Source organism: Bicyclus anynana, chromosome 20, assembly GCF_947172395.1.
Source record: "Bicyclus anynana chromosome 20, ilBicAnyn1.1, whole genome shotgun sequence".
Lineage (NCBI taxonomy): Eukaryota > Metazoa > Arthropoda > Insecta > Lepidoptera > Nymphalidae > Bicyclus > Bicyclus anynana.
This window is the reverse complement of record NC_069102.1, coordinates 9592254-9617031: the sequence shown is the minus strand read 5'-3', so window position 1 is coordinate 9617031 and position 24778 is coordinate 9592254. Positions and strand designations below refer to the sequence as shown.

Below are 24778 nucleotides of genomic sequence, written 5' to 3'. Positions count from 1 at the left end.
TTGCCAAATTAATTCCATTATGTATGGTTTTCAAACTGATAGTTTTCCTAGGGATTTGAAATTTATTTGGTGTATAAAATCTAATGGTGACACTGTCAGATTGTAAAATATGTTAGTTTATAAACTCACTTGTGATATTATAATCTACCATCATATTGTGAACTGAAAATACTGATTACATTTTAACATGTTATTTTTCGGTATATTATAATCTATCGGAAGTGAAAACGTTAAATTGTCAATCAGGAATTTACCATAAAATTATAAAAATATTACAATGGGCATAATAAAAATAGTAAAAAATTACAATGGACAAATCAAAGAAAAAGAAAGAAAATCGGAGCGGTGGCCAGTGCGTTTCCTAATTTTTTTAAACACTGTTCTTCCATTAGTAAAATGTTGTTATAGTTAATTATAAGTATTAATCAAACCTTTATTTTTATTTAAATACAAGGAAAAGTTAATGATTAAAACAATTTGTGATTCCATTATTATTTATTATTATTTACATAAAAAAGCAACAAAATGTACAATACTGGCAAAAAATGCTATAAAAATAAAGGCACATACATCACAGTACTACAATAACTTTTGGAATTCTTACATTGGCAAGACAATTAGTCAACAAAATTTCCCAGAATTTTTTCCAATATTTTTTAAAAAATTCTGAATTATAATTGCTATAAAAATATATGTATCATGAACCAAAATTAGTTCAAGTTTCTATTCACTAAATCTTATACTACTTATGTAAGTTTAAAGATTCAAACAATGTGATATAGATCTGATCACATTTTTTGAATCTTTAAACTTATTATTTCAAGATTTTCATTAAGTAACACAATTATCACATTATTCTGTATTTCAAAATATTATGATGGAAAATATTTCCATGAAGGAGAAAATTAAGTCTGTTATCATTGTTTTATAGGGCTTATGTAAATTATTATTTGTTTTAAAAACTATTACACTTATGGTGAGATCTATGTTCATATTGACTTAAAGTACAAATGTTTTTAAATTTACACATTTATATATCTATACTAATACATAAAGATTAAATGTGTAATTTTAAAAGAGTTTTTGTAAAATTGTAAAATTACCACGTAGGAACTTATATAAATTGTCTAATAATTTACTACACTTTATGTCTCAACTTAGTACTAAATCTTGGTGGACTAAGCACCTGTTTCATAAATAAAGATCTCTTTTCCTTTATACTTTTCGAGGTCATATGAGTATCAATCATAGAACTAGTGTTATCTTCACATGGCATTGTATTTGGCTGCTTTTTAGAACATAAAGTATCTTTTTTGTCATTCAGAGATTCAAACTGATTTTTGACATTCACAATATTGGAATCATCTTGTTGAGGAACATTTTCAGAACAATGGCATAAGATTTCTTCATCAGAATTTATGTTTGCTTTTGGTTCAAATCGTTCTCTTAAAATAGAAAACTTCCTTCTTGGCCTATTTCTGACTATCTTCTTCATATTTGACACTTTAGATGTTGATGTATTCACTAGACTTGATGGTGTTTCTTTTTGTATTAAAGACTGTAATGATGGTGTCTTACGGCTAAGTGAAAGATCTTCAACTGAATTGAGAGGCAAAGAATTTTCAGACACTAGTTGCCATAAGAAGTCAATGTCTTTATTTGAAAGGTCATGCAGCGGCTGCTCTGTTTTAGTGTTCAGTTTTTTATTTTGAGTCTTTGTGCAATTCGATTTTTGTCTCCGAACTATATTTTTATTTTGGTTCTTATTGTCTAAACATAGCTTTGTAGACATTGGTAGAACATTTAAATCTTTTTTGTTTGATTCAAATTTAGAACCATGTGATACATCTAAAATACAGTCTTTTTCTGGCTGAGATTCCATTATATTGCTAGAATCAAACTTATATGGCTCTTTCCAAATTGACTTTTTAAGGTTGGTTTCTGCTGTTTTTTCAGAAGATAGAAACTGAGGTGAATCCCACTGATGTTCTCTCCTATGGTATAAATTCCTTGGAGAATTTGTTACAGTGGCTTTCCTTATCTCATCTATAGTTGCAACTAGAGAACTTTCAGAATTCAATCTTTTTTTACAAGATATATCTATATCGCCTAAATCATCCAGTTCTTCTAAAATTGGCTCTAAATGATTTGGGTCTTTGTTAGAATCAATTACATAAGGTTTTGCTAAGAATGTATCATCATTAGAGTGACACATTATTGTGTTTACATAGTCTTCTTGGCTTCTATCAAATTTTACGAAAACATTAGAGTAAGTATGTGGTTTTTTAGGAAGTGATGGTGCAGCTAAAATAGCATTTTTTAATTCTTGCGACAGACAACTACTGATTTCAGAACTACCTGAAGTCAGCGTGTCTCGACTTCTATCTCGTACTACACTGCCATCATGTAGCCAATTTTCTATGTCACAATATCCATTCCATGATCTTAGACCCCAAGCTTCTCTGGCAATGTTGACAGCACATATGTTTTCATAATCGTGTACAGATAAAATTTCGGTTGGTGTGTCAAGATCTCTTTTCGACTGCAGTAGTTCTCTGGTTATACCATTTTTAATTTTATCCTTCTTTGTATACATTTCTTTAAGTATATCAAGTGCTATTCGCTGTATATTTTCTATATCTGCATCTTGATTACCAACCTTAATATTTTTCAAAGCACTTAAACATAGTTTCTGAACAATATTTTCATTGAAAGTATTTATGTCTGAACTATTGATATCACTGAAACTCAAATCTAAATCCATATCTATAGAATCTGATGATGTTTTTTTATTAGATCCATCTGTTTCATGACTAATTTCAGAACTTCGGTCTGTCTTAATAGCTTTAGCAAAAGTTTCATTGACAATATTGCAAGCCTCTAAATTCAAGTTTGTAAGTTCTTCCCTCAATTCATCAGAAGAACAAATTCCACGTCGTTTTTGTATGTTCAGGGTACTCGAAGTTATTTCGTCTATTGAGCTTTCAAAATTTTTTATGGAGAACAACTTAAGTGTAAGTTCTGTGGGTGAAAATATCTTCTTTTTTGCGATTTTTGTTGCAGTATTGGGATTTACTCTTTTAGATATTATTGGTTGTGGTGTATTCTCTATTGTATATATTTCAATACTTGACACATCCATACTTAAATTTCCAACTGGAGCTGAAGTAAAGGTAGGTGACCCAGATCTGGCAATCCAATGGTCCAATAGGAACTTTTTGTCAGCTGTATCACTATCGTTTTGCGGTATTTGTGGCGCTATTACATTATCATTTCTGTAAATAATGACAAATATATTTAAGTTACTACATTATGAGAAAAATAATAAGTAGAAAATAGAGTCTGTACCTTGTCTCGGTGATTTTATTAGCACTTTTGAATGATCTAACATGATTCAGGCCATGACTCTTGTTATTCTTATCAGAATTTTGGGGTATCACTTTGTTATTTAATTCAACATCATCTTGTGCATTTTTCCAAGGAATAGGGCCTTTGGAGTGAAAATATCTGTAGTATAAAATCATTGCAATCATCCCTAAAAAAGATGGCTGTGATTAAAATTTAATCATTAAATCCATAAAATCTATTGAAGAAATTAAGAAACTTACCAATAACTGTACCAGCAGTTACACACACAGTTGCAGCAATTGACCATGGCTTTTGTTGTCTTTCAAAATCTGATATCAAAACATATAGGAATAAACTTCCAAAGTTTTGAGTCACAATAAGCGTGTAAAACATCAACAATCTATATCTTGTATGACCTTCTCTTAAATTGATATAACAGAAACAATAAACAAAACCCATTACAGCATTATAAAATGTCTCCTCAAATTTATTTGGACAGAAAGTTGTTTTTTGTGTGATAATCCAGAAAGTCATAGCAGACCAATGGAGACCTAAAATGAAATTAATTATTAAATATTTTGTAGATTATAAATTTTATTGATGCATATATCATAGAAAATTCTTACCTAAAGGAATTAGTGTCCATATTCCAAATATTAAGGTGAACAATAAAACACCTGCAATTCTACCCACCAATATACCAAAGTGCCATGTCAATTTTAGTAAAATTGAACTCCATTTAAAGTTTTCACTAGTGAAAGATGCAATGCTGTATATATATGTTACACAGCCCCATATGACAGATGCTATTGAAGCCACTAGTGCAAATACTGAAAAATAGAAATTGAAAGGTTTTTTTTAGTAACTTTTGTCTACTATCTATACCTTGGCAAGTTTGTTGCTGACACTCCCGTGATATGCGGGCGACGGGGCGGGAAGGATTGCGCGGGTGTGAAGTCGGGCGCGCGGGGGCATCGCTACCCACTCCCGGCCCGCGCAGACCATCAGGACAGGATTACAAACGAACTTGCCAAGCTATAGGCAATCCAAACAAGTGAGTTCTGCAAGGTGTGTAAGAATATAGAGCAAAAGAGATGCATTATATAAAATTATTGAAGAGAAATGACTGCACCTGCCATCAGCTTCTCCGACATGATACCCCTCGGCAGTGGCGTGCACTTCATAGATGCATAAACACACTGCATACCCTGAGAATTTATTATGAACCTGTATTGGAGGAATAATTTTCTGTTTTGTAGTATATATATGTACAGTGCCTACTCAAGTTAAGAACCCTGTGTACGCCACTGCCCCTCGGTATGCAATGTCAAATATAACTTTTGCTAGTAATCACAGTCAATGAATGTTTGCCAAATTTTGTTTAATAAAATATATTCAATACCTTTTGTATGATAATTCTCATTTAGCATAACTATTGCATATGTTTGTAATATCATTTGTGGCACAGTCCCAGTGAAGATATACAAAAAATGCAACAAACTTAAGTCATTCCTTTGACTTATTAATTTTTGGGTTTTAATTGATTCCAAGTTTTTGCAGGAGAAAACTTTCTGAAGGAATATTATGTACCTGGCAATAAAACACAAGTTAAGTTTAATTATTTAAAAATTGAAACAATGGCCAGGGGTTAATTATTTAGCCTTTTCATTGTCATTTTTGGTTTTTTCTTTCAGAGATATTTTGATGATGATGATATGTCCGGCACATTCAAGTGCAGATAGACCACATCAAACCAATTGGCCATTATTATCATTAACATCAGATAATATATTAAAGGGCCAGTATTTAATACATTAAAAAAAAAGTTGATGAAAAATTTAATAATTAAAAAAGGGATTTAGTAAGTTTTGTACTTTTTTATTACCTTTCCAATAATCCAACAAGACAACAGTGTGTAATCCAGTGACGTAGGTTTGATTGCTGATCAATAATAAACCATCTCATTGAGAAAATATTTATCAAAATATTAGGAGACAAGATAAATATCAATGTTGATAAAGCCCAGTACAAATAACCACCTTTACAATATTCAGCAAATACTAAAATGTCTGAAAGAAAAAATATTTCATAAAAGATTGTTTGTAATTTAAAAAAAAAGGTGCTGATTTTGTTAATACATAGCACACTGTGCAGAAGCTCAAATATTAAGTAAATATCAGATAAAGGCTATAGTAAAATAGCATACCTGTAGTTAAATCAGCAAGTATACACACAAGTGATATAAAAACACTTAAAACGTTAAAAACACAGTAATTTTCATCTTGAGTGCATGCAGTCTTTCTCTCAGTTATAGTCCCAAGCCTACAAGCTTCTGCCATTGTTCAAAAGAATACACATTAAAACAATTTTAAAGCTTTAACTTGATTTTATTACTAAAAAAATTAAGGGTTTCTCTTATAATATTTTATAGTATTGTTTTGTTTATTTACACATAAATAAATCAGTTTTATCGGCGGCGCATACGCAGGTTGCATGGCCGAGGTCGCCGTACTCCATTCGCTTTACCACAGATTATAGAGTTCATGATTAATAACATTGTGTCTATGGTAGGCAATTTACGTATCTGTGATTCATAGCCATCTGTGGTTAAAAGTTACAAACACAGACGACAAATGTTACAAGCACAAAAGCGTAGATGGCTTCATTTGTCGCCTGTGGTAGACAATAACAAAGGATAGCACCATATTAGGCCTAGTTCGGACTACTTTAGCATTTTAGTCGAGTAGCGTACTAAACTACTTGCTACTGCCCAAAAATCGTTCGCACTTTATTCGTTCACAAGTGTGTGGTGGTTTGCAAGATGAATAACCTACAACGCAATAATATAAATAAACTAATTGAAGCTAATCACAATGGTTATGGCTGGAAGAGAATTCACAGTTGTTTCTTCGCTCCAGCGAAACTTCATTTTTAACCGACTTCAAAAAGGAGGAGGTTCTCAATTTGACCGGTATTTTTTTATGATTTTAGAAGCAATTAATTTCGACTCGACTTGATTTAGCCAGTGAACCATAGTTCGGACTACTATTATAGGCCGTACAGACCACTTTAGTAATTTAATAGTAAAGACTAAAATACTGTCAATTTTAGTTCAGGTTATAGCCGCGGGACTTCTTTCATGAAAAGGATTATATAGATCTGTGATAAAAACAAAACACAGATAGGATATATCTATTAATCTGTGACACCGATAATTAGATACCACAGACGACAAATGAAGATCAGATACTATCTGTGGTTTGTTTTTTTAGCCGTTTGTTGTGGTTTGTACTTTGTTGTTTGATTAAGAGTTTCATTATTATTTTAGTTTTATGTTAAATATGATACATGACGCGTTGCTTGTTTTATGGGATTGTTCGCAGAGTACAAATAATTCCCAGGTAATCAACATGCTGCTAGTAAGAAAATAATGAGTCCCTGCTCCACGATACAGCAATGCCAACAGAGGCTGAGGGTGTGCTAACAGAGACAGAAAACTGAGATAGTTGTGGGTTCTCTAAGCTTGTTTGTTATTAAGAATATGACTGCCGCTCGTTTCATATTCAACTTTTATATAGAAAAACAAAGTGAGTCTCGACTCATTATGTTTTTTGTAAAGAAAATCTCTTAAAAGACTTAATTATGATCAATATACCCTTTCCGCTCACCCTTAGTCATACTGATTAAAGTCTCTGATAGGAGTTGGATACAACCAATATAACTAATAAGTATTTAACTATACTTTTAATAAAACTAACAGGTCAAATTGTGTACATTGAAGATATTTTCAAAATCTAAGTTGGAAGGAAAAAAACTTAGTTATAATCGATACTGATGCCAAAAATTAATGTATTTTTATTTTTTCTCTGTCTGTCTGTTCATATTTTGTTGACAGGGCAAATTACTGAATCAATTTAAATGAAACTTGGTCAATTTGAGACCCTATAGTAGGGGGCTGAAAGTTTGTATGATAAAAGTCCTTCATTTCTCAAGTTAAATTTGTAAAAATTGGTATGTGTACTACCAAACAAGTACTAAAAATAATGTCATTCAAGATTTTTCAAAATTCTGCCCCTGAAAGGTTAAAAAGGGTTGAAGTTTTTCAAATATTAATGGTTCATGTTTTTATTGATTCAAGAGTACTTAGATAGCTGATTTTTATCATATAAATGTATATACTACATATCAGGGGCAATTCTAACAATACGATTCCTATCGGGTTACCTTTTAAAAATCCACAAGTTTTACAGACATACATAATTTAATGTAACTGAGTATGTGAAATTATGTACACATTCAGACTAAAAAACCACATGAATGGGTTACCTATGAGAAAATTTCAGTCATCGCTACTGCTACATATAAATACACCTAAGCAAGTAGACACTGATAAACACCCATGTTCATCACATAATTATTTGCCCATGTTCATCACATAATTATTTGCAGAAAACAGGGTCACTAAGGTCAGGGACAATAAGCAACAACTTGACTGAGATTATGATTTCATTTGAAAAGGATTTGATTTGATCAATACTTGAGTTGGTAGCTAAGCTAAGAGTCGTAATAGCCTAGTGGATATGACCTCTGCCTTAAATTCGGACAGCATAAGTTCAAATCTAGTCCAGGGCATGCACCTCCAACATTTCAGTTATGTGCATTTTAAGAAATTAAATATGATATCTCTCAATCGGCGTAGGAAAAACATTGTGAGGAAATCTGCATACCTGAGAATTTTGAAAAATTTGTTTTTTTTTTCAGAATATTTTCTTGCCTCAACACTGTATTTATTAATCAACTTTGCACATGGCTGTTGTATGGTGATTTGAGGGATCTGAAAGGAAATCTGCATACCTGAGAATTTTCTTAATTCTTTAGATGTGTGAATTCTGTATCCACAGTGGGCTAATATAGTGGACTATTGGCCTAACCCTTCTCGGTCTGAGATGAGACTCGTGCTCAACAGTGAGCTGAACATGAGGCATATGGCAATCCAGTTCACTAAATCTAACTGTGTGTTGCAACTTCATGGTCTAGTACTTTGGTGTTGATTCTATTAAATTTATTAACAAACTTGCATGTTTACTTTCCAGCCTGAACCTGTAGCCTATGCCAATGAGGGCGATGCTGAAATTTATAAAAGGATACAAAATATTGCCAAGAGCCACAATAAAATACAGAGTTTTATACTGGAGGCATCGTTTCATGCTAGAAAAATTCTGACAGGTTTGTTAATGTAGTGTTTTTCAGATAGCATAGGTATGGTAAAAGTCGCCGGTATGATGTCCATAATATGTACTATTATCGTGAATTGCGGCAAACTTTCATATTATGCACTATGGCATTATTCAAGAGTGAAACGAACTGTCACCAGCACCATCGTACATGAAATGAACTGTAGTGTTGATTATATTTTGCTATAATTTGATTGTTCTGAACAATTTGATTTTTATGAAAATGAAATGGGACCAATCTGGAAGTATATATACATTTTCAAACAAATAAAAGAATTTTTCAAATTGGTTAAGAAATGCTGAAGTTATGAAAAAAAACATATGATTTGGCTGGTGGGAGGCTTCGGTCGTGGCTAGTTACCACCCTACCGGCAAAGACGTACCGCCAAGCGATTTAGCGTTCCGGTACGGTGCCGCGTAGAAACCTAAAGAGGTGTGGATTTTCAGCCTTCTCCTAACAAGTTAGCCCGCTTTCATCTTAGATTGTATCATCACTTACCATCAGGTGACAATGTAACTAATTTGTAAAGAATAAAAAAAAAATACGAATCTCCTCCTTTCTTTTAAGATGGTTAAAAATATTTTAGAATTTTAACTATTATGAGTGTTATTCATTAATTTATTATAAAACACGACTAAAACTCACGTTTTACAACGTCGGTAGATTGGATCGTGCCGCGTTGCAAGAACCACCTCATGACTAAGGGCCCCGTATGGGTTTGAAACTAGTCGGGCATTCTTCGACGTTATATCACGTGAGTTCTAGTTGGTTAAAAATAGCTTATAACTCTATAGTTGAAAATTTTATTTTATAGCCTCAGATCACAGATCTTATGGACTATATGGGCAAGCTTTGAGCGAAGGTATATCAGAAATCCTCCAGTCATACAGAAATACTTTGATGGAAGTAGAGAGCTTAGTATTAGGAAACCAGAATTACACACTATCATTTGTATACAGCCATGTGGAAAAGTTTCAAGGGTTATTTCTCACATTAATCAAGATTATAAGCACAATAAAAGAGAGAAGACTGACTGGTTGCCAAATATTGAGCTTAATACATCAGTATATTTTGAACGGCGACAAACTTGTACATGAAGCTATTATTCAGTGAGTATATAAGAATAGTACTTTTATATACATATTTTAGCAGAACTTCAAAAATGGATTTAAAATTTAAGAAAACCAATATAGAACAAACCTTAAGTGAAAGACCCTAGAGTGGCCGAAAATGACCTTGATTGGAGTCACGCACTTATGAACGCTGTGTGTAGGGTTAAAGGATTCTTTGACTGTTAACAAACACTCCCCTTTTCCACTCAAGTCACTCTCCCCGCCTATCCCTAGTAACCCATAAAGAATCACACAACAAGAAATGTGAACGGCACGAACGCCACGAGCATACTGAAGCCGGCAGTACAATATCGCAAATAGTTCCCGCCAACCGATCGCTACCCCTCCCTAACTCCCCATTCTTTACAGAAGCAAGTCGCGCCACCTAGCGTCACGAGCCAACACAAGATCGAGCGACGTCATATTCGTCTCAAGACTACTATTTCCTACAATACACTTTTTCTATAGATTGAGTATACTATTAAATTATTTATCCATACCTACTTTCCCTAATAAATTTGTTTTTTTTTCAGAATATTTTCTTGCCTCAACACTGTATTTATAAATCAACTTTGCACATGGCTGTTGTATGGTGATTTGAGGGATCCCTATGAAGAATTTTTTGTGTATCAAATTAAGAAGAACGAGACTTCAGATACAATTGTTTCATCTCAATCTACCTCTAACACATGCGATAAGTCACTTGTTTCAACAGTAAGTATTTGCTGACTCACATTAGAGCTATGGTCTAAGCTCATTAAAGCAGTCTAGTACCATATAATACATATTATAGACTATCGTTCACTCTCTACATCAACTTGTAGTATCACGGAATCGCCTCGTTTTTAGTAGTTCTAGTTGATTGTGCATTGCCATACAAAGTTTCAATCTCAGTCTGTTCTGTTTTTTGTACAGTGCTCTTGTTTCTTATTTTTTTTAATCCTGATGTTTTTTCCAAAGTACGACTTTAAGGAAGAATCGGTACGAATAGTATCTAGACCCAAGGTATAGATATAGATTTATTTTTTTAAAAACGCGTGTTAACTTAATATTTACTTAATGAACCGTTTTTACAGCTCCAACAAACGCCATTAGACTGCGGTTATAACCTTAACCCCAACATGATTCCATACTTCATACCTCTCTCACTGGCTCAAGAAATACTGTTTATCGGCAAGACTGTTATATTATTCGGTTTCGATCCCAAAAAAGTGAAGAAAAGCAGTAGTTTCACTATAAGCAGACCAATGTTGACATTGCAAAAGATGAACGCTGATTCTAGAAGGTACGGCCATCTATTTGTATTTTACTAGCGGAAATTATCTGCGTGAAACTCAGTTTTTCATAAATCCCCCGGAAACTATATAATTATCATATCATATCATAGGTATAATAATCTATCTACATTGCGAACTTCAGCCAAATAAATTCAGTAGTTTTTCCGTGAAAGAGTAATACATTCATCTATCCTAATTTTTACTAGTAGGTAAGTAAAGAATCCATATTTCATAAATTTTTTTTCTGTGTTAAAAACGCAAAAATTAGGTATTTTTAAAATATAAATATATAAACGTTTTCACAGATTTACTATTTGGGAAGAAAACGAAGCTGAATTCCACGAGAAATTACAAAAATTGAAGAATCCAAAAGATTTCGAAGTAAGCAACTTGAGAGGTGTAGTCAGAGAAATCAAGGAATGTGTTACAAAGGTAAGAAACAAATCAAGTATGTGTTTTAGTGAAAAAAAATATTTTATTTCTTTTTACGTAAAAATGGAACATCGAAAAATTTGCTTCCATTCATTTGGCTTTCGGCTTCTTCAAAAGTTTGCGGCATTGTTTTACCCGCTGTTTCCGGTAAAAACATGGCGGCTACTGCTCCTATTGCAGCTATTACACCGACTAGTATCAAAGGAAGACCTTGGATGTACACTTCTAGGTATACAATATATGGTGATATAACTGTAGCTATGTAGCCGCAAATTTGAACAACAGAAGTACCCGATCCCCTGACTGGTGTGGGTAACATTTCTGCAGCCCACTGCATAACTACCACATAAGAAATGTTTACACCGTACTTTGCTACAACAACACATAGTATAGAAGGCAATCCACTTGGCACGACCGTTGTCAGAATACTAAAGACACAACAGAAACTCATCATTATAATGGATATCCATTTTCTACCCGTCAAATCTAGAGTGAACGACACTGTTATTAAAGACGGGAATTCGGTAGCTGATAGTATGGTAAATGATAAGAAGAAATTGAAGTTTAACGTCCCTAAACTCCGCAGTAACGCATCGAAAATTATCGTACAACAAATAAACTCAATGCACATACAAATCAACATTCTCCTTAATATTGGTATTTTAAAAATTTCCAATACAGTGCTCGTAGTAGCATTCGTTTTACCTGCCATGCACAGTTTAAATTGTTTGATGACTTCTTCTGGTACTTCTTTCTTGTTCACTCGACCGATAGTTTGAACTTTCGCTATGGCTTCATCGACCCGACCGCGTGACATTAACCATCTCGCACTTTCGGGTATCACGAATGGAGCGAGCAAAGCTAACGCCATCGGCACACTAGTCAATAATCCGAGAGTTTTCCAATTGCCACAATAACCACGGCAACACGATCATTCCGGATGTAAAAAATATGCCTGTAGGCAGATTCGCTACCACCGTTCTATATTTCGGTGATACATATTCTAGCAACAGTAAATAAATCATCATCATGCAAGTATCGAACGAGATTCCCATGAAAAATCGGCACACGCAGAATTCCACAAAATTTCTGGCGAACACGCTGCAGACGCCCGCTAAACATCCGATCAAATTGCCGACGATGCCTGCTGGCAAACGACCAAATCTATCAGCTATCCATCCAATACACAGTCCTCCAACGATGGAGCCAACAAAGAAGATTGATTGCGTTGTTGCTTGGTAATTATCTTTGTCGCAAACCCATCCCATTTCGCTGGATATCGTAGGATAAGGGATTTGTGTTTTGTCGAACTCCCATCCATGTTTGCAAGACTCTGTCTCCCAAGATGAATTTGGCTTCTGTCCAGCTTCCAGGATTTCAGTCCAATTCGCAATATATGCTTCGCAGTGTGAATGCCCGACTTCTTTTATAGGAATTGCTAGCGATTTGCGTTCGGTGACAGATAAATTCTTCAATTCTGGTATCAAGCACCAATGGTCTGATGACACTTCGGTCATAAACAGCTGTGTGAAGTATGAAAATGCGGCGAATACGTAAAATGGGCAAGCAGATAAGATGAGCAGGAATTGGTAAAGTCCAAATTCTCCTGCTGAAGACAATAGCTGGTCGTAATCCACGATTTTAAAAGAGTCGTTTGTTTCGATCCATTCATTACAATCTGATTTTTTGTTTTCTGAATAATTTTCTTTGTTCATAATTTTGGCGTAGACTAATTCACTCTTGCTATTTCAGAGGTCATTAATGACTAAATGGTATACTTAGTAAAACTTTAATTTGTCTATTATATAAATAGATAATAATGTTTACAGAAGCAGATAAAGTTCGCAATCCTAGTTTCACGAAGCCTTATTTATCTTTTATTCAAATCTCAAAGAAATATCACTGTGTGATTTAAATTATCTTGGTAGATATTACCTATACGTGTATTATAATATGCCTAAGATTTGTACAAATATCCTACTCTAATATTACACCTTGAACAGGAAAGATTGTATGTTTAATTTACATTTTAAATCTAATTTTAAACACAAAATTTGGTTTAGAATTTTGTGACTGATTCACTCTAATCTCCTAAATACAAACCGTCAAGCATCTTTATTTGTCGTTAAGGAATTCATCAATTTTAGAGTTACAGCAACTTGGCAATTTTTAACAGATATACAGGTAGACCCAAAATTGTTTGAGAATCTTGATTCTTGCTATAAAAGAGTTTACTCAACCTTATGAAGGTTTTTAGGTATTACAATTAATGTCAGTGTCTAAGCAGACGATTGTTAATTTCTTCCAGCATCTATGGGTAGTGGCGGTGGAAGAAGCCCAACTGTTACACGAACTGCGTCTAATGAAGGACTTCTACTTGTTGGGGAGAGGCGAGTTGTTCCTAGAGCTGTTGCGACTCACCGCGCCCAAGCTAGACAAGCCTACGACGAGAACATCCACCAGAGGTACGTACCACGACGTTTTATTTCTTCAGCTTGCTCCAGCTGTTGACTAACGTTGGTCTATTAGCCACTTGGTATAATTAACATCAAATCTTTAACAACTGTATTTTTTCGTATTCCGTAATGCCGAACGAAAATCGAAATCGAATTATACATATTACGAAAATCATATTTTTTATCTGTTACCAACTAATTATTGGTGAATATGAAATGAAGTGACTTTAATTATTTACAAACCAAACAAAGGCTAGTACAGTTTTTTTTATTCTTAACAAGTTAGCCCTTGACTACAATTTCACCTGATTGTAAGTGATGATGCAATCTTCGTTTTCTACACGACATCGTACCAGACTCTTGGCGATACGCTTTTGCCAGTAGGGTGGTAAATAGCCACGGCCGAAACTTCCCGTTGTCCACCCACAAAGAGTACCGCCGAGCGTTTTAGCGTTCCGGTACGATGTCGTGTAGAAACCGAAACGGCTGTGGATTTTCATCCTCCTCTTAACAAGTTAGTCCGCTTCCATCTTAGATTGCATCATCTTACCATCAGGTGAGATTGCAGTCAAGGGCTAACTTGTAAAGAATAAAAAGAAATCATCATCATCCATCATCATCAGTCTGAACTTCCAATACTGTTTGAAGACATGAACCACGCCTTCCAACTGGCTGCCAGGGCGGTATTCCTGAGTGACAGCGCCGACATAGAGAAGTTCAGCTTCGAGCTGCCGTATGTCAAGCCGAACAGCTCCGCCAACTCGAATATGGAGGACGAGGACAGCAGCACTGGTAATACATTTACTACCTTATCTAAACAAATCCTATAACAATATAACTAAAAAACAATATAAGGTTCTGTAGATTTTAGCACTTTAAACCCTTATTTAATGACCGATAACGATACCCCACAGCCATGGGACAGACAATAAAAAAAAATGATGGACCTGCCAATGCATAGCTTTAAGCAATGTGTTTACATTTACTTAGTCGAGGTTACTACACCATTGATGAGTTCCTTAAAAACAAAGGCGCTTGGAGGCCATTGGATCAGCTTCCACCTTCACACAGGAAGTAAAACTATAAGAAATTGTAATGTTGTCTTAAATTGTAAATTATAACACTGTATGATTTGTTTTAAAAAGAGCAACTGTTGAGTTTCTTGCCGGTTTCTTCTCAGCAGAACCAGCATTCCGTACCGGTGGTAGAATCTTTACAAATAGTCAACTGACGTGTCAAAAGTGCTTGTAAACTGAGCCTACTCGAAATAAATGAATTTTGAATTAAAAAACACTTTGCATGTAGGGAAGGAACTCCAAAAAAAAGATATGACGGTGTTTTCGATGTTTTTTTTTAAATGCACATAACTGAAGGAGTTGCATACCCTGGACCGAATTCGAACCTACGCCCCCCGAATCGAAGGCAGAGGTCATATCCACTGGACTATCACGTCGTCATGTATATGAATATGTTTCAAAATAACCCATTTTTAAACTTGTCAGTGGAAGACGGTTGGTCCAGCATCATTCTGAAGTACGACTTCAAGTGGCCGCTGCATCTCATCTTTGCCCCCGAAGTGTTGGCGCGATACAACGACATGTTCCGCCTGCTGCTCGTCATAAAGAAGACCCAACACAACTTGCACGTGCTCTGGAAGACTTACAAGCAATCCAAAAGGTATCTTTCTACTTCCATTTCGTACGACCAACACTGCGCTTTCTAGTGCAGGGTCGCCATTCCAGCACCTTGGGACCCCAACATCCATCGGCTCTTCGATCTATGTGCCCCGCCTCTTGACACAGCTTCGCAACTCGTTGAGCTATGTCGGTGACTTTCTCTTGGGACTTTCTCTTTCTCTAATGTTATCGACACGTTGCAATGACTTACGGTACGGACGGCTTCAGTGTGCTCGTGGCGTTCGAGCCGTCCACATATCTTGTTGTGTAATTTTTTATGGGTTACTTCGGATAGGCGGGGAGAGTGACTTTAGTGGAAAAGGGGAGTGTTTGTTAACAGTCAAAGGAACCTTTAACCCTACACACAACGTTTACAAGTGCGTGACTTCACTCAAGGTCATTCTCTGCCATTCTAGGGTCTTGTTTTGGTTACAGTTTGATTTGTTAATTAAGTTGTCCTGAAAAATGTTGTGAATTATAACCTGTCAGAGTCACACAGCGGGCGATGGAACGAGCTATGTTAGGAGTATCTCTGCGTGATCGAATCAGAAATGAGGAGATCCGCAGAAGAACCAAAGTTACAGACATAGCTCAACGAGTTGCGAAGCTGAAGTGGCAATGGGCGGGGCACATAGTTCGAAGAGCCGATGGACGTTGGGGTCCCAAAGTGCTGAAATGGCGACCCCGCACTAGTAAGCGCAGTGTTGGCCGACCCCCCCACCAGGTGGACTGACGACATCAAGCGAGCCGCAGGAATTCGCTGGATGCAGATGGCTCAGTATCGTGATGTTTGAAAGTCCCTACAAAAGGCCTATGTCCGGCAGTGGACGTCCATCGGCTGATATGATGATGAGGATGATGAGTCTGCTAAAACTTATTTATAATTTCTGCGTCAATCTGTGTGGTGATGAATTATTTTCTGTTCCAGATTCTCAATGTGCCAACTGCACAACAAGTTGATGTTCCTGATGGACAACCTGCAGCACTACCTGCAGGCGGACGTGCTGGAGACCAACTTCTCGCGGTTGATGGACGCCGTCAACAGAACCAACGACTTCGAGAAGTTGAAGAGTGCGCACGCCACGTTCCTCGCCGATATACTGAGCCAGTCCTTCTTGACTGTTACATCGGTAATGCATTGTTTCTTGAAGTAAAACTTGGTCTAAGAATATATACCCTCATCTGTTATTTATTTGAGATACGAAATAAATACTTTGCAAATAGGTTGCCTAGTTAAATTGCGGCCAAACACATTTTTCATACAAAATCTAGGAGACTATGAACTAGATTAAAGGCACCTTAAAACACTAAAATTAAGCATATAATAAGCTTTCATTTTTTTTATTATTCTTTACAAGTTAGCCCTTGACTACACTTTCAGCAACCTATTTGCAATATTTTCTATCATTTATTTATTATCTCAAATAAATAACAGATGACGTTATATATTTATTATGCCGGATATCGTACTATTTTGACACAAGCTAGTCTTGGGGAGCAATTTGGTGAATGCGTTATACAAAGTGTAATCGAGCTAAGCTTTAAAATGCGTGCTGACATCTATAGGCATAGTGTGTTTGTTGTTTTAAACTACCAGTAGATGGCGTTATTAGAGAACTTTGAAACAATCCTAAATGTACGCTTCAAGAACCTGTTGCGATGCAGTTATGCCTGATGCTCACAGATGGCGCTATGTTTTCTATTGTTAAAAGTAGTTTTATTTCAGTCCTGTGGTCGAAAGCACACCCTCACACTTTATTTTCGTTTATTTATTTACTAGGGTCTGTTTGTAAATGTGTTAATTATAATATACAGATGGAGCGTACGGAACATGACGCTGTCGTAGCCGCTCCAAATACAAAATACAAAAAGTAGTAAATTCTCGAGTTAATACGACACGACCCGTCGCATCAGTAATTTTCAATATTATTCAATCAATCAATGGCGCCTTATATTTTGGATATTTTAAAAACTGTTCACAAAAACTAAACAAATAAGATGGAGTATTTTTGTTGGTGGTAAATAAACGAATTATTTATGTTGTTTTTATCAATATTAGTAACTTAGCTGTAATGGAGTTCAGAAATACGGAAGCACAGATGACTCTTTTGTTGCGATGTTACGAAAGAGATAGTGATATTTTTGAACCATAGCTATTGATCGACTATGTATTTTTCTCTTCACGAGAAATGTAGCGGTGCACTTTACGGTCTTGCTTCGTGTCACCTATGTATGTAATTATTAAAATTATTGTTTTTCATATTTCATCATCATCATTATCAACCAATATTCGGCTCACTGCTGAGCTCGGGTCTCCTCTTAAAATGAGAAGGGTTAGGCGAATAGTCCATCACGCTGGCCCAATGCAGATTGGCAGAATTCACACACGCGGTTTCCTCACGATGTTTATCCTTAAAATATACACAATTGAAAAGTTGGTTTGCCCCAAAAAATTGATTTTTTGGAGTTACTCCTTAAGAATCTATTTTTCATAGCCCCCGGTATGAAAAAAATATGGGCAGTCGATGTACGAATGACAGCGTTACGTTTTTTTGTGCGCAACCTATTCTGCGCACCTTTCACCGTCGCTGCCGCCCCTTATACAGTCCCCCCTTTTACAGTCTGACAACGACTCTGGTGACACAATGGACTCGCTGAACAACCCTGTGTTCTGCAATATAATGGAACTGCTGAAACTGTGCGACTCGTTCTGCAGCATGAACGAGCTCGGCTCGGACAGGGAGGCTGAGGATTACTACTTGCAAGGATATTCTGAACGGTATGTTTATGTTAATTGATTATGAAACACGGCTAAAACTCACGTGATATTAGGTCGGAGTATACCCGACTAGTTTCGAACCCATACGGCGTCCTTTGTCATGAGCTGGTTCTTGCATCGCGACACAATCCAAACTGCGAAGCAGCTGCGCGCCGCGCCGCTGCTCGCATTGCGCGCTGGGAGAGGGGTTGAGTGGCGGGGAGTGAAGGTTCCGTGACACTCTCCGACGGTTCATTAATGTAATCTTCATTAGACTCGTCTTATTGTAAGCAAACCGAACTAACGCTATCTTATACACATATACATACGGTTTTATTTTTCGCTTTTTAGTTTGTGTTTTTTAAGTCGGTTTAATTTTCTTGTTAAAAAGATTTTAAGTTTTTAACATCTATATATATAAAAATGAATTTCTGTTTGTTAGTCTCGCTAAAACTCAAGAACGGCTTAACGGATTTATCTTATCTTGGTCTTGAAATGTTCGTGGAGGTATAGGGAAGGTTTAAAAGGTGAGAAAAAATCAAAAAATTTCCGGGAAAACCCTAAAAACTGCCTTTTTCTATTTCCCATACAAACGTTTAAGAGTCAAGCGGTAGGGGTAGGGTAGGGTAGGGTAGGGGTAGGGTAGGGTAGGGTAGGGGTAGAGGTATAGAAGGGTAGAGTAGGGATAGAGAATAAGTGCACTTATGTCAAAACGAAGCTTGACCGGGTCCGCTAGTAATCTTATAGTTTTTAAACTTTTTTTTCGCAATCAGGTACAACAAGCTAGTGAAACAGTTGATGCAACTGCTGGCGTCATTCCGCGACCGTCCGAGCGGCGTGTACCTCGCGCGGCTGCTCATGCGACTCGACTACAACCGCTGGCTCAGCGGCGAGGCGCAGCTCGCGCAGTCCGTCACCAACATGCTGCGATAGTCTTCGTCAGCCTCGGACTAATTGGATAAGGACCTGCCTGTATGGAGCCCCCGGACTACAGGGACCTCTCGTGTGGAAGAAAAAAATTGTAAAATGTAATCCACGATCTCACCAAATCTTGTGCTATTTTCTCAGACCAATTATAGAAGGACCTGCATCGCACTCATAGTCACGCACAAAATTGTCTGTCATTTTCTGAGGAAACCGAGCTTAGATTTTGTGTATATCTCATACTAAACTAGAAGATTTGCCCGTTTTTTACACAATTCAATTACACATTAAGGTATTTTTACGGAGCTCTGTAACCGACGAACACGATCACAACTATTTAACATCGATTCGATAGAGACAGTTTTTATGATCGCATTAGATCGTTGATCATATACTTTGACAGAGAAGTAACGTCTAGCGAGGCAGGTCCTATACAATAATTGGTCTGAGGCTATTTTAGAATTTAAACTATCGTGAGTGTTATTCATATTAATTGATTATGAAACACGGCTAAAACTCACGTGATATTACACGTAGTTTTAGCCGTGTTTCATAATCAATTAAAATCTTGTGCTTTCCGCAAAAAACAAAAATCTGCAGTTTTTTTTTAAATTAAATTTTTTATCTTTTTTTTTGTCTTACATATTTAGTGTCATATTTATTTTCAGCGAGCATTTTTCTTTCTTTTGTGTGAAATCTTATACCCTTCATTTTGTCGCAATTAATTGTGATACCACCAATCGTTTCTAGTCCCAAATAGCTATAGCATGGAATACAGCGTCACTGTGTCGTTTTTTTTTGTTTGGTGGTGTTTTGTACTGTACCTACTATTTTTAAAAGGCAAGAGGGAAAGAAAACTTTCTACTATAGAAGGACCTCGTAATTGCTTTCAGTAAACCACGATTGCCAACACTTGTCTTGAGCAGAGTTTATTATTCATTGGTCACATTCCCAGACCAATTATTATAGAAGGACCTGTATCGCACTCATAGTCACAAACAAAATTATCTGTCATTTTCTGGGGAAAACGAGCTTATATTTGGTATGTATCTTATAATAAACTAGAAGTTTTTGTACGTTTTTACACCATTAAACTACACAAAAAGGTATTTTTGCGGAGCTCTTTAACCGACGAACACGATTACAACTATTTAACATCGATTCAATAAAGACAGCTTTTATAATCGCATTAGATCGTTGATCATATACTTTGACAGAAAAGTAACATTTAGCGAGGCAGGTCCTATACAATAGTTGGTCTGAGGTCACATAAGATTATTATGTTACGTTATTTGATGGCACAAGCGAATCGTTAAAGAATAAGGATTGAAGAAATTAAACCCCAAAAAAGTTATATCACAATCTCAACTAAAAATATGTACTAATATGTCAATTGTTGAATGAAAAAAATAACAAAGCAAACTAAAAAGTCTTGTACATTTTTATTTGTATCCATACTCTCTTAAAATGATCACAGTATAAAAACAAATGCAATATTTTGTAACAAATATATATTTTAAAAATTAATAGTTTTTTTTATTCATCATCTTCAATGATTTCATCTTCAATGATATTGTTTTGATTCAATGCATGCTGCAGCATGACAGTCTTCATAAGTATGCATTTGGTCATGTCACATGTGCAAGGGATTGGATGATCCACTTCCTCTGGATCTAACAGGGTCAGCTCTAGATTGTATCTGAAACAATATTTTTGATTATTTAAATCCATACTAATATTATAATGTAAAAGTGTGTGTCTGTCAGTTTGTTTGTCTTTCACTTCAAAACGGAGCGACGAATTGACGTGATTTTTTAAGTGGAGATAGTTAAAAGGATATAGAGTGACATAGGCTACTTTTTGTGTCTTTCTTTCTTTATTTTATTAATTGGTGGGTGGAAGTTTGTATCTATTTGTGACTAAAAAAAGCCGTGCATCTTTTTTTTTTTTTCAAATTCGCCCCCCCCCCCCCCCCTCAGTCAAGTCAACTCAGTCAGTCAAGCTTTGGCTTTAAAGGCTTTAGGGGGGGCCTAAAGCCTTTAAAGCCAAAGCTTGACTGAGTCCGCTAGTCAATAGTAATAATAAAAGTAATTTAAAATATTGTATTCAATAGCAAAACTTAAAAATAACTATTAATTGGATTTTGGAGGCAAAATAAAAATTCTTGCACAGCATATTTTATATATGCACAGTGTGCAGGTACTCTATAGCTTGAAGTTAATGGTCTATATTATTGTCGTGTGCGGGTTCTCTACAGCTTGAAGTTAATTGTCTATAGTCCAATTTACCTAATTAATAAAAAAACCATACCTTCTAGGACTATTTACATCTCTATTCATATCCAGTTGAAAAGCAATAGGTTCTTGTTCCTCCACATTTTGCTCCTCTGGTAGAAGTATAACTGTTTGCTTCCAATGTGTCAACTTTGCCTCTGGTCCTGTGCTTAGAATTATGCGACTCTCACTCGACAGTTGGGGAAAATTGCACTCGAACCATACGCAGAGACCTTGATATTGTCCCATTTTACTTGAACCTGTTGTAACATATCAATACACAACATGAATAGTTTAAACTAAAAAACATGTTATTGATACCCATATCATGGGGAAGCATTTCAAATAGCTTGAAATAGGACAGGAGGCAAAATCTGCAAGGGATCAAGAATTGAGGAAAAGCTTGGAGGAGGCCTTTATCTTAAAAGACAATCAGGCAAATTCTGAATAAAGGCTCTTATTATTATTACACTAGCTGACGCCGCGCGGTTTCACCCGCGTGGTTCCCGTTCCCGTAGAAATACGGGGATAATATATAGCCTATAGCCTTCCTCGATAAATGGGCTATCTAACACTGAAAGAATTTTTGAAATCGAACCAGTAGTTCCTGAGATTAGCGCGTTCAATCAAACAAACAAACAAACTCTTCAGCTTTATAATATTATTATTATTATTACATACCTACCACATGTTGAATACTATATGAATTTAAATCATTCACTGTGTCTTCCCTCAAATTGATCCATGCCATAGCCACCTCAGCACCGAGCAGATCCTCTGGTGAGATTTGCATTATTTCAGGTTTACTGCTTTTGCTGGCTCGAAGCTGTTTGGCAAATGTTGATAATGCCACACCATGGAAGTTGGTCCATTTATTATACAGTTGTGGAACACTGAAATAATTTTTATATTTTTAAATTACCTCTTCAGCGCACACAGTGCACAGTTTAGAACAGAGAGGTCCTGGGTTTGATTATCGCCTGGGGATTTTTATCTTCTAAGCTAGCGGGTAAAACAATGTATTTATTAATGATTTTAGTATTTTTGTATGAAAGAAACTTATTTAGTAAAGTTTGCCAGGTCAGCTATGAGCAGTGGAGTGCAGATCATATTCTGAAAACTCATGACAAAAATAAAGAAAGAATTTACTTTGAACAAACTGTAAAACTGTCACTGTGGTGAAATGATAATAATGCCTCATCATCATCATCATCATGTCAGCCGATGGACGTCCACTGCAGGACATGTGCCTTTTGTAGGGACTTTCAAACATCGCGATCCTGAGCCATCTGCATCCAGCAAATACCTGTGGCTTGCTTGATGTTGTCAGTCCAGCTGGTGGGGGGTCTACCAATACTGCACTTTCTAGTGCGGGGTCACCATTGATGCACCTTGGGACCCCAACAGCCATCGGCTTTTCGAACTATGTGCCCATCCCAGCTTCAAGACACTTTGAGCTATGTTGGTGACTTTAGTTCTTCTGTGGATCTCATGTATCTCAGTATTACTCATGTATCGTGTATCTCAATATTGTGATGTTTGGAAGACCCTGTAAAAGGCCTATGTCCTGCAGTGGACGTCTATCGCCTATGAGCTAGCTACATATAAAAATCTCACCTACATGGAGCTACATAAATGACTGCACTCTCTGGAAACATTTCACCGCCTTCTTTAAGAAATCTGTCTCTAGCCACCAGCACAGAATCTAACATCCCTTCATGGAGTAGGTAAAAGCCCATCCATTCAGATACAATAGCATCAACCTTCATATCATTGGGTAATTTTACATCTTCCACTTTACTGTGTATTACCTGTAAGGATTAATTATATTTAATTTTAAATTCTTTCATTTCAAGCTTCTATAAAACACAGTAGAGATCTGATAGCCCAGTATCCGTAAATCCGGGTAGGGGCATGCACCTCTAACTTTTCAACTATGTGCATTTTAAGTAACTAAATATCATGTTTCCAACAGTGAAGAAAAACATTGCAAGGAAATCTTTAAAATTTTCTTATTTCTCTGTGTGTGAAGTCTGCCAATCCGCATTGGACGGGAGTCCAAGGGTGGTCCAAGGTCCCGTCTCATTTTAAGAGGAGACTCGTGCACAAACAGACTATTTTTGTCCACCCATTGTTGCCTTTTTGTTCTTGTTGTTAGATGTCAGACATCAGACACTGCAAATTCTGTATGAAAAGGACAGAACTGCCCAACATAGTATAGTAATATATACTCATTTCTAGAGGGACGCTACATCAGTGGACGTGCACAGCTCAAAACGACATTCTAAGCAGTCATTTGATTAAATTTTGTTCCAGAGTCTGATCTCCGATAGACAAAGGAAAGACAGAAAAAAAATTGTTGTCTATTCTCCTTTACACCTATACCATTGCATCAGTTTCTTACTCCACTTTCCTGTAGTTAATTAAATACATGCCTAAGAAAAATTAATAAAAGTTACCTCTATAACCTCTTCAAAGTTATTCTCTTTTACTATATTAGTAGCTAAATTTGACAAGTTACTAGCTTCGATTGCATATACTTTTTTGGCGCCAGCCTGTGCACAAAATATCGAGAGTATACCAGTACCGCAACCAACATCCATTACCACTTTGCCTTTGAAGTAACTTGTATTTTCTAAAATGGCCCGTCGGTAAGAATCCGTTCTAGGATCGTCTTCTAACATAAGCCTATGAATCTGAAAATAAACATTTATAGGAAGATCAACAAAAATTTAATACACATCAAGGCAATCAAGATTAATACAAAGTAAACTGTATACCTCCAAATCTTCATAATTCGTAAAATAATCACTTTGTGAAATATTCATTTCCATTTTAAAAGCGTCTAGTTATCATTAAAGTAATTAGATAATATCTTGGAATAACAATTTCAATATTTTTTAGTTCAATATATCTTACAAATACAAATCCAAAACAAAATAACACCAGAACAGAAATCACATCACACTTCACAGATTATAGACTAGAGTACATTAATTAATAGGTACTATCCAAAGAGTAAATTAATTTATAGTATCAAATCAAACGTGAATGAAACTAAACCAAACCAAAATAAACAAGGAACATATTTACTCAGGGGGCCGAAACTTCAGTACAAACTAAGACTTTTGGACAGAGATTAAGCATGTTTGGTTGCGGAAATAAATTAGTACTACTAGAGTATGAAAAAGGTAAAGGTGAGACGTACTTGCTCAACACTCTAGTAGTGAGTCGAGTCCCTTAATAATTTATCCGAGCCTTACACGTACTCTATGGTCTAGAACTCA

At 35.9% G+C, this 24778-nt stretch overlaps 3 protein-coding genes and 1 pseudogene across 4 annotated transcripts; 1 reads left to right on the top strand and 3 right to left on the bottom strand.

The window, feature by feature from the left end:
* Window positions 1–476: 476 nt before the first annotated feature.
* On the bottom strand, window positions 477–5881 carry LOC112057977 (uncharacterized). Its single transcript, XM_024098596.2, has 7 exons — window positions 5555–5881; window positions 5234–5417; window positions 4751–4938; window positions 3975–4178; window positions 3609–3899; window positions 3349–3535; window positions 477–3275 (listed from the first exon to the last, which is right to left on the bottom strand). The coding sequence occupies exons 1-7, from the start codon at window positions 5685–5687 to the stop codon at window positions 1139–1141; spliced, it is 3324 nt and encodes a 1107-aa protein (XP_023954364.2). The 5' UTR covers window positions 5688–5881; the 3' UTR covers window positions 477–1138.
* A 724-nt stretch (window positions 5882–6605) lies between these two features.
* LOC112057984 (gamma-tubulin complex component 4) lies at window positions 6606–20539 on the top strand. Of its 2 annotated transcripts, none has more exons than XM_024098616.2 (12): window positions 6606–6749; window positions 8442–8574; window positions 9398–9692; window positions 10229–10409; window positions 10772–10980; window positions 11278–11404; window positions 13713–13869; window positions 14509–14652; window positions 15363–15537; window positions 16465–16666; window positions 18158–18315; window positions 19068–20539. In XM_024098616.2, the coding sequence occupies exons 1-12, from the start codon at window positions 6681–6683 to the stop codon at window positions 19225–19227; spliced, it is 2010 nt and encodes a 669-aa protein (XP_023954384.2). In that variant the 5' UTR covers window positions 6606–6680; the 3' UTR covers window positions 19228–20539. The 2 variants fall into 2 exon arrangements, with proteins under 2 accessions (XP_023954384.2, XP_023954385.2); XM_024098617.2 differs by lacking the exon at window positions 6606–6749 and adding an exon at window positions 6764–6823.
* Window positions 11448–13577, bottom strand: LOC112057992 (carcinine transporter-like; annotated as a pseudogene).
* A 106-nt stretch (window positions 20540–20645) lies between the features above and the next one.
* LOC112057987 (uncharacterized) lies at window positions 20646–24436 on the bottom strand. The gene is made up of 6 exons (XM_024098620.2): window positions 24272–24436; window positions 23951–24187; window positions 23109–23302; window positions 22173–22384; window positions 21529–21751; window positions 20646–20917 (listed from the first exon to the last, which is right to left on the bottom strand). The coding sequence occupies exons 1-6, from the start codon at window positions 24323–24325 to the stop codon at window positions 20755–20757; spliced, it is 1083 nt and encodes a 360-aa protein (XP_023954388.2). The 5' UTR covers window positions 24326–24436; the 3' UTR covers window positions 20646–20754.
* Window positions 24437–24778: the final 342 nt, after the last annotated feature.

Excerpts from the sequence above, each read along its gene's own strand:
- LOC112057977 (XM_024098596.2), bottom strand. The coding sequence starts at position 5,687 with ATGGCAGAAGCTTGTAGGCTTGGGACTATAACTGAGAGAAAGACTGCA. Across the intron at positions 3,900-3,974 it reads ATGGACACTAATTCCTTTAG|GTCTCCATTGGTCTGCTATG; the intron begins GTAAGAATTTTC and ends ATTTCATTTTAG. Across the intron at positions 3,276-3,348 it reads AATAAAATCACCGAGACAAG|AAATGATAATGTAATAGCGC; the intron begins GTACAGACTCTA and ends CATTATTTACAG.
- LOC112057984 (XM_024098616.2), top strand. The coding sequence starts at position 6,681 with ATGTTAAATATGATACATGACGCGTTGCTTGTTTTATGGGATTGTTCG. Across the intron at positions 10,981-11,277 it reads ATGAACGCTGATTCTAGAAG|ATTTACTATTTGGGAAGAAA; the intron begins GTACGGCCATCT and ends ACGTTTTCACAG. Across the intron at positions 16,667-18,157 it reads CCTTCTTGACTGTTACATCG|TCTGACAACGACTCTGGTGA; the intron begins GTAATGCATTGT and ends CCCCTTTTACAG.
- LOC112057987 (XM_024098620.2), bottom strand. The coding sequence starts at position 24,325 with ATGGAAATGAATATTTCACAAAGTGATTATTTTACGAATTATGAAGAT. Across the intron at positions 24,188-24,271 it reads CGAATTATGAAGATTTGGAG|ATTCATAGGCTTATGTTAGA; the intron begins GTATACAGTTTA and ends GTTTATTTTCAG. Across the intron at positions 21,752-22,172 it reads TAGTATTCAACATGTGGTAG|GTTCAAGTAAAATGGGACAA; the intron begins GTATGTAATAAT and ends ATGTTACAACAG.